General features: G+C 35.7%; 5 protein-coding genes and 1 long non-coding RNA gene across 7 annotated transcripts; 2 read left to right on the top strand and 4 right to left on the bottom strand.

The window, feature by feature from the left end:
• The first annotated feature begins 31 nt into the window (after positions 1 to 31).
• Positions 32 to 2,799, top strand: AT5G25265 (Hyp O-arabinosyltransferase-like protein). Its single transcript, NM_147914.4, has 8 exons — positions 32 to 541; positions 614 to 681; positions 772 to 973; positions 1,053 to 1,150; positions 1,237 to 1,306; positions 1,658 to 1,729; positions 1,874 to 1,987; positions 2,127 to 2,799. Exons 1-8 carry the CDS (start codon positions 125 to 127, stop codon positions 2,184 to 2,186), a joined length of 1,101 nt encoding a protein of 366 aa, NP_680219.1. The 5' UTR covers positions 32 to 124; the 3' UTR covers positions 2,187 to 2,799.
• AT5G25260 (SPFH/Band 7/PHB domain-containing membrane-associated protein family) lies at positions 2,458 to 4,296 on the bottom strand. Its single transcript, NM_122435.5, has 2 exons — positions 3,869 to 4,296; positions 2,458 to 3,728 (listed from the first exon to the last, which is right to left on the bottom strand). Exons 1-2 carry the CDS (start codon positions 4,227 to 4,229, stop codon positions 2,698 to 2,700), a joined length of 1,392 nt encoding a protein of 463 aa, NP_197908.1. The 5' UTR covers positions 4,230 to 4,296; the 3' UTR covers positions 2,458 to 2,697.
• A 1,047-nt stretch (positions 4,297 to 5,343) lies between these two features.
• Positions 5,344 to 7,300, bottom strand: FLOT1 (SPFH/Band 7/PHB domain-containing membrane-associated protein family). Its single transcript, NM_122434.3, has 2 exons — positions 6,846 to 7,300; positions 5,344 to 6,601 (listed from the first exon to the last, which is right to left on the bottom strand). The coding sequence occupies exons 1-2, from the start codon at positions 7,204 to 7,206 to the stop codon at positions 5,550 to 5,552; spliced, it is 1,413 nt and encodes a 470-aa protein (NP_197907.1). The 5' UTR covers positions 7,207 to 7,300; the 3' UTR covers positions 5,344 to 5,549.
• A 1,307-nt stretch (positions 7,301 to 8,607) lies between these two features.
• Positions 8,608 to 8,809, bottom strand: AT5G03945. The gene has a single exon (NR_142719.1). It is a non-coding gene; the product is annotated as an other RNA (long non-coding RNA).
• Positions 8,810 to 9,689: 880 nt separating this feature from the next.
• Positions 9,690 to 10,386, top strand: AT5G25240 (stress induced protein). The gene has a single exon (NM_122433.3). The coding sequence runs from the start codon at positions 9,806 to 9,808 to the stop codon at positions 10,199 to 10,201; it is 396 nt and encodes a 131-aa protein (NP_197906.1). The 5' UTR covers positions 9,690 to 9,805; the 3' UTR covers positions 10,202 to 10,386.
• Positions 10,387 to 13,099: 2,713 nt separating this feature from the next.
• AT5G25230 (Ribosomal protein S5/Elongation factor G/III/V family protein) lies at positions 13,100 to 17,435 on the bottom strand (the record flags this gene model as incomplete). 2 transcript variants are annotated; one of them, NM_001343914.1, is made up of 11 exons in its annotated part: positions 13,100 to 13,484; positions 13,764 to 13,970; positions 14,064 to 14,174; positions 14,259 to 14,457; positions 14,543 to 14,628; positions 14,720 to 14,878; positions 14,975 to 15,073; positions 15,164 to 16,357; positions 16,433 to 16,501; positions 16,573 to 17,282; positions 17,361 to 17,435. In NM_001343914.1, the coding sequence occupies 10 exons, from the start codon at positions 17,269 to 17,271 to the stop codon at positions 13,386 to 13,388; spliced, it is 2,922 nt and encodes a 973-aa protein (NP_001318643.1). In that variant the 3' UTR covers positions 13,100 to 13,385. The 2 variants fall into 2 exon arrangements, with proteins under 2 accessions (NP_001318643.1, NP_197905.1); NM_122432.2 differs by lacking the exon at positions 17,361 to 17,435 and having other exon boundaries at positions 13,226 to 13,484; positions 16,573 to 17,271.
• Positions 17,436 to 18,077: the final 642 nt, after the last annotated feature.

Here is an 18,077-nt window from a genome sequence, read left to right as displayed (position 1 = left end):
AAAGGAAAGCCATTTCTTCGGCATCCTCTTCACCAACTGGCATAAGCAGAAGAAGAAGAAGAAGACAACGACGACGACTTTGAAGAAGAACAAACTCTTCCTTCAATCTCAATCTCTCTCTCAGATGGGTTGTGGTGGAACTTTGTTCTACCCACTTCTCATAACTCTCTCCGTTGCTCTAATCACTTACAACATCATCATCTCCGCTAATGCTCCTCTCAAACAAGGCTTCCCAGGCCGATCTTCTTCCTCCGATATCTCCATTGACCCAGTCATCGAATTACCACGTGGCGGCGGATCCAGAAACAACGATGGTAAAAGGATAAGACTTTTCCACACGGCGGTGACGGCGTCTGATTCCGTCTATAACACTTGGCAATGTAGAGTTATGTACTATTGGTTCAAAAAGATTCAAGCTTCTGCTGGACCCGGTTCTGAAATGGGTGGGTTTACTCGGATCTTGCATTCCGGTAAACCGGATCAGTATATGGATGAGATTCCTACTTTTGTTGCTCAGCCTTTACCTTCTGGGATGGATCAGGTATAACGTAATTTGATTTGCTTCTTTTGAGAAAATTGAACATTGATTTTTGGTAAATTTTGAATCTTTCAGGGTTATGTTGTGTTGAATAGGCCATGGGCATTTGTACAATGGCTTCAACAAACAGATATAAAAGAAGAGTTAAGAAGCTTTTGTTTTTTGAACTTGTTTTGGTAATTAGCTTAGGGGTGGTGACTATTGTGCTGAGATGTTGTGTTGGTTGTGTGCAGTTATATTTTGATGTCTGAGCCTGATCATATCATTGTTAAACCTATACCAAATTTGGCTAAAGATGGGCTTGGAGCTGCGTTTCCTTTCTTTTACATTGAACCGAAAAAGTATGAGAAGGTGTTGAGGAAGTATTATCCTGAAGTGAGAGGACCGGTTACTAATATCGATCCGATAGGAAACTCTCCTGTCATTGTTGGAAAGGTTTGTTCTTGTTGCATATAATTAGAAAACAATTTGGGATCAGGTCCCTTTAAAGATTGTAAATGTTATGTTTTTTTAGGATGCTTTGAAGAAGATTGCTCCAACTTGGATGAATGTTTCTTTGGCTATGAAGAAGGATCCTGAAGCAGACAAGGCTTTTGGATGGGTTCTTGAAATGTAAAAGTCTTCTGATTAGAAGTAGTTTTGATTGTTGATTGAGTAGAATTGATGACAATTGTTTGTTATCTTTTGTGGAAGTATAGGTATGCTTATGCTGTCTCATCTGCATTGCATGGTGTTAGCAATATTCTACACAAAGACTTCATGATTCAGGTAATCTTATACACACATTTTGGCATTCTTTGAAATTTGTATATTGTTTTTATGCGTGTGGCGGTTATGAATGGAGGCAAAAGTGTATCATCCATGCCTATTTTCATGAGCTAGTAAGATACAATATGAATAATTAGTTGCAGTATTCCAAGAAATTGTTAATCTAGAATGCGTCAGTGTGGCCAAGGTGTTGATACTAACATGAGTTTTAGGAGAGTGAAATAATTATGGCCAGTGACAACCTCAGAAAGTCTATTTGTTGTTGCTTGTTACATGGATACGAATTTTTCGATGCATTTATGAAAGAGATGATGGACCTTTGGTTTGGTTTTGTTTGTGGTAATGAATCAGCCACCATGGGATATAGAGGTTGGTGACAAGTACATCATACACTACACTTATGGATGTGATTATGATATGAAGGTAAGCTTTCAAATTCTGATTATGATTTATAAACAATAGGACAAAAAATGATAAATACAAACTTGAGAACTTGTTTACTGAGATTAGCATATGATTTGAAATTGATAAGAGAGGGTTGTAAAACAATGATTGTGATGATTTCAGGGTAAATTAACTTATGGGAAAATCGGGGAATGGAGATTTGACAAAAGATCGTATGATAGCAAACCACCACCAAGGAACCTTACAATGCCTCCACCTGGTGTTTCACAAAGTGTGGTATGTTTACATGTCCTGCCTTCATTTTTCTAAAACACATTACCCATTTTATGTTCCAGTCGGTGGGCCGAATTACGCGGCAACTTCCCTGCGAATGATTACAAACACAGCTCAGTTCTCTTCATTAATGTATTGGCAGGTAACACTAGTGAAGATGATAAATGAAGCCACGGCCAACATACCAAACTGGGGATCATAAAGAGACAGAGAGAGAGAAACCGTAATCTATATGTACCTGTGAGTTGCTCCTTTCTTTTCAAAATACCTTGTCCTGCTCTTTAGTTTCTCCTTTGGTTGTGGCTAGGTTTGTAACATATATAGTGATTCAAACAAAGCATTTCTTTGGCATTTTACTTCTCTAATTCAGTCTGGTCTCCACTAGATTTTGTTGTCCTCTAGCATCTCAAAGGATAAATTACAATAAGCCTAGACTTGATACACACATCAAACACCACTCAATATGTACATACATTACATACTACAAAATAACCTTATGGTCTCTGCAAATTCCTGAAAATTTGTCTCTCATTTTTATTTCACATTCAACATATATACGAATACAATTAAAGTAAAAAATACAACCTCAAACACTTACGAATAAACCAAGTTTTCCAACGGGATTAAAATAAAATAACACTTTACACTTTCAATGATTATCAATCACAAGTAACGACCAAACCATGGCATCAACCTCTTAGCTGTCGAGGCGGTCACTTGCTTAGAGTACCGATCCAAGCCGGCGGCTGCATCCCAGTCTGCTCGTAAACTGTATCGAGAACCGGAGGCAGCATCTTGTAAAGTCCAGCTATATCCTTCATACCACTCCCACTAGCACCACCAATCCCCTGTTCTCCACCATGGTTCCAAACGCTAATCTTGGGCTGCAAGTCTCTGACCGCAAGCGCGTTAGTCTTAGCAATCTCCTGATAAGTGCCATTGTTAATCATCAAAAAGTCTCTAAGACAAGAATAGTCATTCTGAACAGCGTCTAGGAGGGTTCTGAGATAAGTTCCTTGAGCACTGGCTAAAGCAACAAGTCCCTCTGCTTCTTTCTGCTTTGAGTAGAACGTAGCGTCTGCTTCAGCTTTCTGTGCCTCGGCTTGCTTTTGCTTCTCATATAGAACTGCCTCCGCTTGCTTCTGCTTGTTGTACAATTCCCAATTTGCTTCTTGAACCTTGGTTTCATACTCAACACTGGCTTTGCTAAGGAACTCGGCTTTGAGCTTCTCTGTTCGAGTCAAAGCGTTCATTTTCTCGACCTGAGTCTGAAGCTCAGCTTCTCTCAAAGCCACGGCCTTGGTTGCTTCAACCTCAGCAACCTTAGCATCCTTGGTCCAAGCAGCTTTCTTCATAGCTAGCTCGGAGTTGGCCTTAGCTACATCAGCTTCCTTCTGATTCTCAAACACTTTAACCTCAGTCTTCACTTTGATCTCCGCCTTCGTCCCTTCTCCTTGCCTCTGCATCGATATGATCTTTGACTCCGCGTCAATTTTCGCAGCGTTCTGTAGCGTAAGCCCAGTCCGTTCCTTGGCACCGATCTCTCCCTTCATCTTGGCCTCAGCCACATCGATCCTGGCCTGATTTGCTGCTTCCATTTGGGTTTTCTGACCCAAGTAAGAGAAGTACTCATGTCCAGGCACGTCAACGAGCTGTTTCACGTTTGCATTGTAGATTACGAGACCAAACTGGTCTAATTCTAATTGAACCTTATCAAACACTTCCTTCTTAAACTCTTTCGTCCCTTCAAATCCATATAAACAAAAAAAAAAACCTTTTTAATCAAATCGTTCAGAAAATTCATTGTATTAGTATGGCCTAATGGTTTGTGTTACATTGTGGCAACACCAAATGTTTTGGGACCAAAAAAAGTATATAAGTTACCTTTAAAGATCTCTTCCATGGTCATGGAAGCAGCGAGAACACGAGTCTCTCCCTCGATAACACCTTCAACAAGCTCATTCACATGATTTGACTGTTTGTCATGAGGCGAAATAAGCCTAGCGTACAGAATCAGCGCTTCAGTGTCATCGACACGAGGGCCGATAGTGAAGACAGCAGGGAGAACGAAAGGGAGCTTCTCTGCACTCATGGCTTGGACTTTGAAAGTGTAGTTCACGGGAGATACGTCGAAAACGGTGCACCTTTGCCATGGAAACACCCATGATTTCTTCGAGAGCTTGATATCTTCGATCCCACCACCGGTGATGGCTAAGTACTGTGATGCTCTTGCAACCTTGAACATGTCTAGGATCTAAGGATTTGATTGCTTTTCGCCAAAATGATTTTGGAGACGAAGAATGAGTAGCTGTACTTGTTTTTTTGTTTCGTGAGAAGTGTTTATATATTACATATAGTCGTTGACATGTTACAAGACTTTGTCTGTCACTGTTAGAGAAATGTTAAAGAAATTTCACAAACTTGTATATATCACAAAAAAAAAGGATGATTGTGAAGAATGTTTCATTCTTGACTTTCTATTTAGATTTTGTCAAGCTGAATTGTATTGCAAAAAAAATCATATTTGTTAAAATTTGATGAAATTGTCTTTGATAAAATTCAAGATTTATATGTATGAACACGGTTTAGCAAAAAAAAATAAAAATGTATGTACACGATACAGCAAATACATAAAATTCAAAATCTTTTAAACTATAGTATATTTTTCTTTTTGGTAGGGTAAACTATAGTATATAAGTACACCATATATAAACCAAACAAAATAAATCATAATTCATTAAACCAATAGATGTAGATCCTAATCTCGGATGTTTACGTATAGCATATAGTTACATCTTATATTAAATGTTGACCATGACCAAGCTTATATACATTACAATTTTCATTTTGATAATAAGACGTTGAGTTTGCCAAAATCTCTTCAAACTTGTTTGACTATGACATATGATATTTTAGAATAAAATAGGATCGGAGACTTTTTGCAAATTCCTAATAAGATAAAACTTCAACCCACTTCCAAGAAACTACACATGAAGAAGACTTCAGATAGTCAGCTAGTAGCTAGCTGCTCCTGTCCTGGTCGATGACCCAAGCGCGTCCTAATTCTCCAAATGACTATTCCTACCTTTCACCTTCCGCTAGACTACACGCATAACACAATTCTTAGTCAGTCAGTCAGTGGCTAGATCACCTCCCATCAGACTATGCGCATAACACCTTCCATTCTCATGATGTGTTTTTCCGCCAAAACCGCAAAATTTTATTTTCTAGCCACCATCCGAACCAGTTTTCTCCTATTTAGCCCACATATCGGAGGGCGTTGATTTTGGTTGTTCCCGAAAGGACGAGCTATCGTTCTTTGAATTTGAAATAGTTCAAGACTCCAATATATAAAAATGAAATAATTCTCTGGTTTTGGTTATTCCTCATTTTAATTTATTTTCAACATATACGAATACGATTCAATTAAGAATATCAATAACACACTTCAAAACACACACAAGAATAAGCCAAGTCCTCCAACAGGATTAAAATAATAAAAAATTACATTCGCATGGATGTATCTTCAACCACAAGTAAACGACCAAACCATGCCACTATTCTCTTAGCTGCGAGTCACTTGCTTCGGTTCCGCACCACGTAGAGTACCGATCCAAGCAGGTGGCTGCATCCCAGTCTGCTCATAAACCGTATCAAGAACCGGAGGCAACATCTTGTAAAGTCCAGCTATATCCTTCATAGCATTCCCACTACCACCACCCTGTTCTCCACCATGGTTCCAAACACTAATCTTGGGCTGCAAGTCTCTAACCGCCATCGCATTAGTCTTAGCGATCTCTTGATAAATACCATTGTTAATCATCAAGAAGTCTCTAAGACAAGAATAGTCATTCTGAACAGCGTCTAAGAGGGTTCTTAGATAAGTCCCTTGCGCACTAGCTAAGGCAACAAGTCCCTCTGCTTCTTTCTGCTTTGAGTAGAAAGCCGCATCCGCTTGCGCTTTCTGTGCCTCGGCTTGCTTTTGTTTCTCGTATAGAACCGCCTCTGCTTGTTTCTGCTTGTTGTATAGTTCCCAATTTGCTTCTTGAACCTTGGTTTCATACTCAACACTAGCTTTGCTAAGGAACTCAGCCTTGAGCTTCTCTGTTCGAGTCAAAGCGTTCATTTTCTCGACCTGAGTCTGAAGCTCAGCTTCTCTCAAAGCCACGGCCTTGGTTGCTTCAACCTCAGCCACCTGAGCATCCTTAGTCCAAGCAGCTTTTTTCATCGCAAGCTCGGCATTGGCCTTAGCTACATCAGCCTCCTTCTGATTCTCAAACACTTTAACCTCAGTCCTCACTTTGATTTCTTCTTTTGTTCCTTCTCCTTGCCTCTGCATCGATATGATCTTTGACTCAGCGTCAATTTTGGCTGCGTTCTGGAGAGTAAGACCAGTCCGTTCCTTGGCACCGATCTCTCCCTTCATCTTGGCCTCAGAGACATCGATCCTAGCCTGATTTGCTGCTTCCATTTGAGTCTTCTGACCCAAGTAAGAGAAGTATTCATGTCCAGGCACATCAACGAGCTGCTTCACATTGGCATTGTATATCACAAGACCAAACTGGTTTAATTCTAGTTGAACCTTATCAAACACCTCCTTCTTAAACTCCTTTGTCCCTTCAAATACATAAAATCAAAAACTCTTTTAACCAAAACTTTCACAAAATATGTCTTAGTTATAACCAATCAAACTGACATTTATTTAAAGAGACTTAGCCAAATCATTATACAAAACCCTAGTCTTACTACAACTTTATGTCACCAATCAAATCCGAAAAATATCTACATAAATTAAATCTACCTTAACATCCTCATATTCACCAATAAACTTAACATCTAAAACCCTAAATTTGGGGTTTACCTTTAAAGATCTCTTCCATAGTCATGGAAGCAGCAAGAACACGAGTCTCTCCTTCAATAACACCTTCAACAAGCTCATGGACATGATTTGAATCTTTATCATGAGGAGAAATCAACCTAGCATACAAAATCAGCGCGTCATCGTCATCAACGCGAGGACCAATCGTAAAAACAGCGGGAAGAACAAAAGGAAGCTTCTCTGCGCTCATGGCTTGGACTTTGAAAGTATAGTTCACCGGAGAAACGTCGAAGACGGTGCAAGATTGCCATGGAAACACCCATGACTTCTTGGAAAGCTTGATGTCTTCGATACCAGCACCGGTGATCGCCAAATACTGTGACGCTCTTGCAACTTTGAACATCTTTTGATTTAATTTGGACTTTTCGCCCAAATGATTTAGAAGACTTTGTTTTGAGTTCTTAAGGACTTATTATATATATATAGTCGTGCGTTATGTACGAAGACTTAGTCTTACAGAAAAAATCAACGCATTTCCAAGAAACTACATATTTGAAGCCATCGCCTATTGGCGGCGAGGTACTTTAGGTTTATTTTGAAGTTAAATATGGAATCCTTAAATTACTCTTTTTTAATGATTTTTTTTTTCTCTTTTTGGTTTTTGGTTTAAGTGGTTAAATTGGTAAGTTTTGTAATTTACAATCATACTAAATTTTAACCCGCGGTACACCGCGAGAACAATTTATTTTTTAAAATAATATATATAAAAGTTTGTAAATTGTGTATATTATAAAATGTTTTTATTTTATAGTTTACAATTGTTATTAAGTAACGTCCTGCCAAACCCTGCCAACCTGTCCTCTAAAAAAAACTCATTTATTTTATTAATGTTGATCTTATTTATGATATGTTTATGAATTATTGTCTAAATATTTTGTAATTTTGTAGTAATTAAATGCTATCAAATATCTATACGGATTGATGATTATAATCATGTAGAAAAGCAATATCAAAAATGATAATTTTGAAGTAATTAAATAATATTAAATATTTTGGAAGTTTTATTTTAGTAATTAATCGTGTAGGTAAGGTAGAGAGATTTTGGGAAGATTGTTAAATGTCAAATATTTAATTAGAAGATTTTCTTTCTAATTATCAAAAACAATTATTAAATGCTAGTGGCAGCCGCTGTAAATAAATCTCAACTCCATGATTTATTTTACAAAGTGGCTGCAAAAATGTATATATAGATGTGTCGGATATTATATTTAGCAAATTTTTTGATTTGTTTTGTTATGATCTTCCTTTATTTTCTCTCCACGCGGTTTATGAATTTAATTTTGTTGACTTTTTTTCTTTCTAGAGGTCATACGTACTAAAATATTTTATTTTATATTTAGTTACAAATCTTCTCATACCATTTAAATCCTAACTTTTCTCATTTTGCCAATATTTTCTAAGAAAAATACATGAGTCTCTATGCTTAAATATTCATGAAATAGAACTGCATGATTTTATTGAATATATAATAATTGTAATTAGTAAAAAAGATTTGGATTTTTTATGAAACATCTATAAGTGAAAGATATCAAAACCCAAATTGCAGGTATCACTGAAATTGTTGGACTAGTTAGGCCCATCTAAAAGCCTCAAAAACTGAAGATATCACTTGAAATGGTTGGACTAATGATCAGCTTAGTCAAGTCTTGTTTGAATCTATCTCATGCTACATCAGAGATAGAACTGCGTACTCTAGATTGGATCGAGTAATTAATTAAACAAAAACTTTTCATAATGCAATCTTTGTTATGATGATTAGGACAAAAACATAATGATTATTGGGTGATCAGTGAGTCATCGTTATAATAATGAGATTAGTTTAGGCAACATGGGACAGCCTTTTTATAATATTGTGAGTTGGTTTGGTTTGGTTTAGCAAATCTCTAAACACCAGTTTTGCTTTTTAATCCACGGCTAATCATCAGTTTCCAGGCTGGTTAGTGGTTACCTTTTTCTTTTTTTGTCTTACTTAAACACTTTTTAATCTTACTTATTGCAATATTGAAAGTACTACTTTTTTTTTTTCATCATTGAAAGTACTACTTTATTCGTTGTTTTTAACTATAATTTTCAGCTAATAAAACCTTATAAACCAATATGATGTAGTTAGTTATTAGATGATAAATTTCTATAGAATTTCAATCAACTTATAATCTAGAAATATTCGATATTTGATAGTAAATGGCCAAATGCAGGGTGTTATTGTCTTAGTAATTTCATTTTTTTTTTGTCAAGAAAATAATGTGTTATTTAATAGTAGTCAATATTGATGAAAATCTAAAAATTACCTAACGAGATTCAAATGTTATGTAGGGAATTTTATATGGGATTTTATATGTAAATCAATACTACAAGAATTCACCTAAACAAGAAGATGCAAATTGATATCAAAATTCTAAAAATATGGAATTTCATTCCAAACTAGTACAAATATTTGGTAATTCAACGTTTTTAGAATCATATTTTTTTGGTCAAAATTTCTCTCTTATATATATGAAAATGAAACCAATATATATATATATATATATATAGTATCAAAATAAAAATATCTATCAGTTATTATCATCATCATCATCAACAACCAGTTCTTAAAATAATAATTGTAATCACTTTTCACTTTTTCAGATATCCTCTAATTTGTTTAAAGTTTTAATATTTAGTCATATCAATAAATCGTTTCATAATTATCCTTAAAGACAAAAGAGAAAAGAAAGCAACCGTTTCGCTCCCGCCTTCACAGCTGTCTTTCATCATTAGCCAGCGAATCCTAATCCCGCTCCTCTCACATCACTGTCACACTCTTCTCATAACAGTCCAACAACATACCCCATCACTACTATCACCCAACGGTCGACACGCCACGTGTCCTAAACTCATTCACCTATATATAGTATCGAGTCTCTTCCTTTAATCAAAAACTCGCTGTTTTGTTTTTTATTATCATGGCCACTGATAGAGAGAATCTGCTCTCCGATGATTATGAAGAAACGGCTGCGTTTTGTGGATGTGGGTACTTTCGTAGTTTCAGTTTCACCCGGTGGCGGAGAGGAGACGACGAGTCTCGCAGTCGCGGTGGCTGGAGTGGTTGTTTGCAGGAAGAAAGAAGAGGGAATTGGGGAAGTGAGAAACTTAAGGGGCTAAAAGAGATTTCTGAGAAAATCGCGGGACCAAAGTGGAAAAACTTTATAAGAAGTTTTAGTAGTGGCAGGAAGAAGATGAGGAGAGATGTTGATTTCACTTATGATCTGAAAAACTATAGTCTTAATTTCGATGACGGCGGCGACGGCAAAGATTCTTCACCGGAGAGGTTTGTAGCTCCGGTTGTCATCAAAGTTTAATTTTTTATTTTTTACTTAAATCTTTTTTTTTGTATAATTTTTTTTTATCATTATTGGTCTTTTATGTTAATACAAACATCCTACTATATTATTTGGGAAGTACATTTTAAATGTAACCTTAATTTTTGTAAGTAATTACATAGGTATGCCATTAGAAATAAAATTTTAAAGAATAAATTAATTTATCTCTTTAAGGATTAAAAAGTCAAATACTAATTTAATTAATTTAATTTAATTTAAAAACGGAATACATTATTAATTTCCAAAAAATAATAACCAATCAAAATCAACATATAAGATTTGATATCTAAATTTTAATTAATTTAATTTAATTAGAAAAATGAAATGCATTATTAAGTTCCAAAAAAGTAACCAATTAAAATCAACAAATTAGATTTGATATCTAAATTATCATATTAATTTTTTTATTAATTATTATATTTCACTTCTCATCTTTATATGATTCTATTTTTGCCGAAAAATAATATCATCATTATAAAAAAATAATTAGAGTTTTTTTCGCATATGTCATAATTTGAATTTTAAAAACGAATATAAACTGTTCAATACATGAAAAATATTATAACGGATGAAAAATAGATTTAAGAAAACTTTCTACTGAGTAACGGGTCATAATTTGAAATATTTATATTCAATTTCATACATATTATATTGAAAATTTATAATCTTATATACTACAATAATTAATAACATATTAGATGTGATTCAATTTTTAATACAAGCTGGAAAATCCTAGAATTAACGGGTTTAGATCGATATTAATACAAGATGGTATACTACATGTCAAACTCTTAAATTAACAATCAAACTACAAGTGTATAATCTTAAACACTAAACAATATAGATAATATCAACAAAACATATACAACTCACAGTTTACTATACATTTAAAATCAAATAAAATAATATCATATATTTTTAAATCATCTTTACAATAAAAGTTTTTAGTTTAACTAAAATATAAGCCTACTTGCGGTATACAGCAGGTTAATATCTAGATTATAGGGCTTATTGGATCTAAAGACGGGTCATCAAAGATTTCCTAAACTAAAGCAAAATATACTGAATATTCAAATATCTATCTATTACTAAATTATAAACAAATAAGTTCGTAAACAATTTAATATTTTATTTACGAAATCAATTAAATCTTAATCACATAAAAATTAGCACAAAAAAAAATATTCAACAATTAAAAAGTAACAAATCTCTGTGTTATATAAGTTTTGATACTATATTCGAATAAAGTGTAATATACCTTTTCAATTTGTATTCTTTAACTAATTTAAGCTAACAAATATATTTGCTAATCTTATACCTATCAAAACCGACAATCGTTTCTTATCTCTATAGTATTTTTGCAAGACTTTTTTGGTGGATTTGGATAAAAGTGCGTTCGGCTCATATGGTACATTCTCCTATTAAATAAATATGGTGCACTCCTATGTTATTAACTAAAATGTTTAGATTATAATTCAGAGTCATATCATTAATAAAAATAATATTAATAAATAAATGGCTTTTTGGCAAGACGGATTTAGAGGGACGGGTTTTTGAATCAACATTAATAAAAAAATAAAATATAATTAATCCACCGTTTCAATACGGGTTAAATCTTTAATTTATTATTTTCTAAGACCACTAATATTAAACATATCAAATCATCCTAATTTAGAAAAAATTATATAAAACAAAAAATGTTATGTGGTATGTATAATGTTACTATATATAAAATTAAACTATAAAATATAAATGTATTAGAAAATGATACAATTTGCAAAACTTTTATATATAAAAAATAATTCTTAAATTTTAAAAATTACTACTTAAAAAAAAAATCACAGGACGGGTAAAGAAATTACAGAACGGGTTTTATTTTAGAATTGAGTTATATGGCGGATGTATTTGAATTAATATTTATAAAATTTTAAAATATTATTAATATGCTGTTTTAGTAGGGGTTAAAACTTCAGTTTTTTAACAATTGTCTCATGGATTCGTGGTATAGCGTTAGTTAATAACAATTATAAATTGTAAAATATAATATTTTATAAAATAAAATTTGCAAGTTTTAATATATATTACTTTAAAAAAATAAATCGTCCCGCGGTATACCGCGGGTTAAAATCTAGTATATACTCCATAAGGGAATACAATTAATTTCGTATTAAATTAGGTTTAACTTGTTCGATTGCCCACTAATTAGAGTAATGTTTTATTAGTATAAAACTAGAACATTGCTTTATTTGTTGTTTTACTGATACACTTGGTTTATATGTTTATCTTGAATATATTGGTACCTATCCCGAATATACGTGTGCTTATCTAACTGAGATATATATAAACAACTTATTAGATTTTCACTAAAGTTAATTGGTGTAAATTTAAAAATGTGAAATGCCCAATTTGGACGATAGAGATATTTAAAACTCGAACATGGTATAGCTATAGTAAAAATAAAATAAAATACAAAGCTAAAGTGTTTGCAAAGTGATCATGTGTTGTTGAAATGAGTTGTGATATGAATGGCAAAAAATTTAGCCCACGTATAAAAGTTTGGATTAGTCATAGTATACAAAGCCTCTTTACTATAAGCTATAACTCAATCAGAACATTTCGTGGAGTTCCAAAATCCGAAAGTAATACTTCCATCCACTTGAACTTGCATAAGTTGTGTCAAGAGGACACTCAAGTACATCTTTGTGTTGCCAAAAAGATTATGAAACGAACGCAGATGCTAATATGCTATATAAGGACTGAGTCTATATCTAAACCAGTAAAAAGTAAAAAAGTTTTCAAATACTTGTGAATCTCTGTATCATGTGCATAACTAAGCATTAATACATTATAACCTAGTTCAGTTTCCAATAGTCCAATCTATGATTGGTTAGTTGTCACTTCCATTACCATAATTGAATTCGCTTACAATTTACAAAACTTTATGAACATTTCCCGTAAACTGTTTGTGAGTCATGCGTGAGTGTGACCATGTGGACTGTTTAGTTCATTAAAATCTCTCAACTTTAAACGTAAATTTGACACATGAATTACAAAATTGATCCACATTTTCTTGTTCTCCTTTCACATGTATAGAGAAGAGAATATAACTAGTACTAGTCTTGAATCATAGGCTCACGATTGATATGAAAAAGTGCAGAGATGATCAAATCATCTGCAGATGGAGATCGCCTGTTTGCTGGGCAAGCTCTACCATCATCGCTTCATCAAAGAATTTATTCCCGCTGACATCTTCGCTCATTCCCTGCAATACCAACAAATTATACACACATACGGTGAGAGCCTGAAACTGAGGATCCAAACAACCAATGAGTCTACCATATAACTAGCCTAGGCAAATTATAGCTGGTGCTACTTGGTTAAAGCGTAATTAGTAAGGGCTGTTTGTATTTTGGTTTGTGGGAGTTTTCTGGGGTCATTTCAACAAACACTAGAGTAATAAAGCAGTTTACGGTTTCATTTTGTATCAGAAACCGCATCAAAGTTTTGGCATGAGCACTAAAACAAAGGAAATAATAAATACCTTTCTACGGCGGGTCTTGACCATGAATTCCCGAGCTAGATGCTGAATAGGGGCGGGTTCAAGTGGGCGCAATTGGATGGCTTTGTCTAGAGGGTCTCCAGGGACTATGGCCCAATGATCAAACACAGATAGGCAAAAGGCTTGGCCCTGAGTGTGGTACCTCAGATCTGTCTCAAACCCAAACGACTCTATCACAGGCAGAAAAGCCTGCATCAACACCACTCAATGAATCATCATCATTCACTCAAATAACAGGAACAAAGTAAGGAAGGAGAAAGACACAAACAAAACAAAACTAACCTTCACGATATAAGCAGGAGTACCGGGTTGTGGAACATCAGATGTGACATACCCACGTCTACGTGACAAAACTGTGTAGATGGCAGTTACACAGTCTATTGGTGTTTGTATCTGAAGACAAAAACCATAACTACTCTTATTTATCATTCTAAAGAAAAAATTGTGAAGAGCAAAAATGGAAAGAGATATATGTACCTCCACATAGTAGACAGGTTCCATTAGCCTTGGAGTTGCCATAAGAAAGGCTGAATATGCAACACGTCTTGCCGTTGGAATCATCTGACCAGATCCTCTATGCAACGGCTCAGGTGCTATCCGTGCATCAACAATCTTGAACTTTACATTTCTGATGGGCTCATCACAGAGGGGACCTTCACGAGCACCCCACTGGAACCTGCAAAAGGAATATAAACGAAGCCACTTAGCTAAAGCCAACAAAATCGAGACAAAGAAAAGTGTGACAGAAGAAAGATGATCACCCTTGAACAATGGAGTCTTTCACTCCCATCATCAAGTTCCTGTCCACCTCAGTTGGAAGGGTGTCATCCAATAATATGTTTGTCCCCTGATTAGGAAGAAAATCAATAACCATCAGTGAAATAATCAAAACCAACCACAATTGCAGTTTATTAAGAATATAAGCAATGCATTTTCACCTGTTTGTCAGGGCCAAAAGCCCAGATGGAACGTGCAGCAAGTAAATCCCAGTCATATTTCGTCCTGAAGAAGTCACCAAGTTGTACTCTGTTCCAGTCAATGCTTACAACGCCATTCTCAATATCCTCTGCAAGTCCTCTATCCAATGGCTCTGCAATCTTTAGCATGAAACATAATCAGTCACAATGAGCACAATAAGAAACATCGCAGTCTAATATCTAAGGGATAATAGTGGAAAAAGGAATATCTCTTACCATAGTTAGTTTGTTCTTTTTGTTTGGTGTCTCAGCAAAGCACTTCATTGACGAAGATTCAACCACTGTCTCACAGAAGGAGACCACAGGATCTGCAACCTACAAATTTAAGAAAGCGAGAGGAAACAAACAAATCTTAGTAATCAGTTGCACAACGAAATCATAGTCATAGAGCCAAATTAGAGATACCTTTACTTGGACCTCTGAATAGAGTTCCCTGAGGTCCTTGATGATGGAATCCAAGTACAACTCACCTGTGCCTAGAATAGTATGTTCCCCAGACTCCTCAACTTTGGTTATCGCAAGGGGATAGCTTTTGCTAATTTTCCTAAGCCCTTCCACCATTTTAGGCAGCTCACTAGGATTCAAAGGCTCAGTTGCAGTCTTGACTACTGGGAGGGTATTAAATTTGAGAGCCCGGAATATGTAGACATCTTCATCATAACTTGCATTACACAGAGTTGCAGTTTTCATGATGGATGCATCGACACCTTCAATTAAAACCCAAGAACCGGGAGGGGCACTGCTTACTGGTATTCTATACCTAGCTTGATATATCCATAGCTTCGTGACTTCTTTTATAGTCATGTCCTCCTCATCCTCAGGTGAATACCCTTCTCCTAGTACACGTACGCTTTGCCCTGTTTGAAGCCTACCACTATAAACTCTTCCAAACACATCAAAAACACTAGTATCTGATTTGGGGTACAACTTTGTCACATTAACCATGAGAGGTCCAGATGGATCACATTCTACCATTGATTCATAAATGGGAGAATCTTTGGTTCCAGTGTATGAATGGTCCACTTTCCTAGCTGCAGCCTCTCTGGGTGAAGGAATGTGCTTTACCAACATATCAGTGAACCCTGATGCCGAACCAAACACTGAACTACAGGCTAACCTAAGTAAAGGTCTGACGTTCAGCTTATATGCACTATTACTCAGAGTCACTCCTAATTCTGCAAGGGTGGTCTCTACACTCTTCTTATGTTCACCTATCACTTGGCTGTATATCTTGTATAGAGGCTCCAGAATAAACTGAACAAATGCTCTTTCTCCACCACCTACTGGAGGACTTGTATTGAATACCCTAGTATCAGGGTGATAATATACATCTCCCCAAAGTCTAGATGCAAACTTATCCACGTCCATGGCCACACCATGAAGCTTGGCATACATTCTAGCAAAAGATTGTAATGTGAAGGACCATCCGGCTGTACCACTGGCGAAACATACATTTCCAGCTGCAGGGTCTATAAGAGGTAAGTCTGCAGCATTTGTTGAAGCAGCAGATATATGGTTATTAATGACTTCAATTGTATACCTCAGCTTGTAGTAAGCATCCCTTGGAGGTAGTTTGAGCTCAGTTATGAGCCTGTCAACCTGTTGGGCAGACAAAAAGCAAAGGTCAAGCAAATGTATGAAAATATAAAATTTCACACTTTAGGCATGATGTACCTTATTGATCACAACAACAATAGGGAGATGATCCTGGATTGCATGCCGTATAGCTCTCTCTGTGTTTACCTGAAAAAAGATTAATAGCGTTAGTACTACAAATAGTATACTTGAAAAAAGAGAGAGTAAAGACTAGTTACCATGACTCCTTGAGCAGCATCAACAATGAAAACAGCACCATCAGCAAGTCTTAAAGAAGCAGTCATTTCGTCAGAGAAATTGACATTTCCAGGTGTATCCATGATATTGCACAGGTATGATTTGGATCTACTGTCCTCAAGGACAAGAGACATTGGAACCGCCTTGATAGATATATTTCTCTCCTGCTCATCGACTCTTGTGTCCGTATATCTCATATGCTTGTCGTTTTCAGCATTAAAAGTAGACATACGATGCGTCTGCTCTACCAACATATCCATGAAGACAGTTTTGCCGTGCTGGAGATGCCCCACAAGAGCAACATTCCTCACAAGCGCAGGATTAGACATGAGGCCGATAAGAAACAGTGTTGACACATACGTTGTTGTTTGATCCTTGATGACCCCCACCTCAAATCTAATATCTCTAACGGGTTTGATAATGGGTTGCTCAAGAGACTGCTCATCTTCATCCATAACCAAGGTCTCAACATCCTCACCATAAACCTCCTTAGCAATAGGGTAGTACTTCTTATCCTCAGGAAGAACAATATTTTGGTTCTCATTGATAGTGGTAATCCAGCCATTAGAACCCCCAGGCTCTTGGAGATCTTCATCTTCTACACTATCATCACTATCTCTGTCAGATTCAATCTCAGGTCCAATATAGTTACCACACTCACCATACAAGCTACCATCCATCTTTATGTCACCTGTCAAAAAGGAATCTCATGAACTAGCAATCAGAATTTTGTAACGGCCAAATCAAGCACAAAATGTCAGAGACGAACCGGTGGGGCGAGAGAGCGAGAGGCGGTGCGAAAGCTAGAGGAAAATGCGGGTTGGCTCCGTGATAGGGTTTGTCGCCACTGTTTCTGCTATGTGAACGGAGTCGTCGTCGGAAGATTTAAATAGGTCTTTGATTCAAAATAGCGCATTTTTAGATTGATGGGCCAGGTCCAATATCTGTCAATCGGCCCAATTTTGTAAATTGAAACGTCTAAAGTGTAAACCAGAACGTAAACCGGGTTGTATATTGAAAGCTGCAATTTGAAGAAGAAACAAAGCATAACAAGATGGTGGTGGTTATAATGATTACATGAAGACAGTTCTTTACCCTACAGTTGGTAAAAGACCTAATTTGGCTTCTCTAGTTGGTGGGTGATAACGGTAAACTTTTGAATATCACTGTGAAGCATCGTCCAAGAGACCAAAACTCCGATTATTATTTGAATTTAGAAGACTAACACATACTAATGTTAGACTTCGTTTATCAAACCATTTATACAATCCAAATGACAATTCTCTAAGTTAACAACTTTGATGTTCATTACAAAACTACTTATATGAATCTACTTTCCTAGATTTAATCTAATGTACTAATGGGCTTCTCATGAGACTAGTCTTTGAACTTTGTATGGTCCTCTAATAGAGAGGCGACCAAAATACTTAAGGACACTCTAATTATCTTTGTTAATGTGTGCAGAATCTCTCCGTGATCGATAGAA

Source organism: Arabidopsis thaliana, chromosome 5 (genome assembly GCF_000001735.4).
Source record: "Arabidopsis thaliana chromosome 5, partial sequence".
NCBI lineage: Eukaryota > Viridiplantae > Streptophyta > Magnoliopsida > Brassicales > Brassicaceae > Arabidopsis > Arabidopsis thaliana.
Note: the sequence above shows the minus strand (reverse complement) of the source record. Positions and strands in the feature narration are given on the sequence as shown.

What these genes read in the sequence shown, in the direction of transcription:
- AT5G25240 (NM_122433.3), top strand. Translation starts at nt 9,806, where the DNA reads ATGGCCACTGATAGAGAGAATCTGCTCTCCGATGATTATGAAGAAACG.
- AT5G25265 (NM_147914.4), top strand. Translation starts at nt 125, where the DNA reads ATGGGTTGTGGTGGAACTTTGTTCTACCCACTTCTCATAACTCTCTCC. An exon ending in CAAACAGATATAAAAGAAGA is followed by an intron (nt 682 to 771) that starts GTTAAGAAGCTT and finishes GGTTGTGTGCAG; the next exon opens with TTATATTTTGATGTCTGAGC. An exon ending in TTTGGATGGGTTCTTGAAAT is followed by an intron (nt 1,151 to 1,236) that starts GTAAAAGTCTTC and finishes GTGGAAGTATAG; the next exon opens with GTATGCTTATGCTGTCTCAT.
- AT5G25260 (NM_122435.5), bottom strand. Translation starts at nt 4,229, where the DNA reads ATGTTCAAGGTTGCAAGAGCATCACAGTACTTAGCCATCACCGGTGGT. An exon ending in CATGGAAGAGATCTTTAAAG is followed by an intron (nt 3,729 to 3,868) that starts GTAACTTATATA and finishes ATGGATTTGAAG; the next exon opens with GGACGAAAGAGTTTAAGAAG.
- FLOT1 (NM_122434.3), bottom strand. Translation starts at nt 7,206, where the DNA reads ATGTTCAAAGTTGCAAGAGCGTCACAGTATTTGGCGATCACCGGTGCT. An exon ending in TATGGAAGAGATCTTTAAAG is followed by an intron (nt 6,602 to 6,845) that starts GTAAACCCCAAA and finishes ATGTATTTGAAG; the next exon opens with GGACAAAGGAGTTTAAGAAG.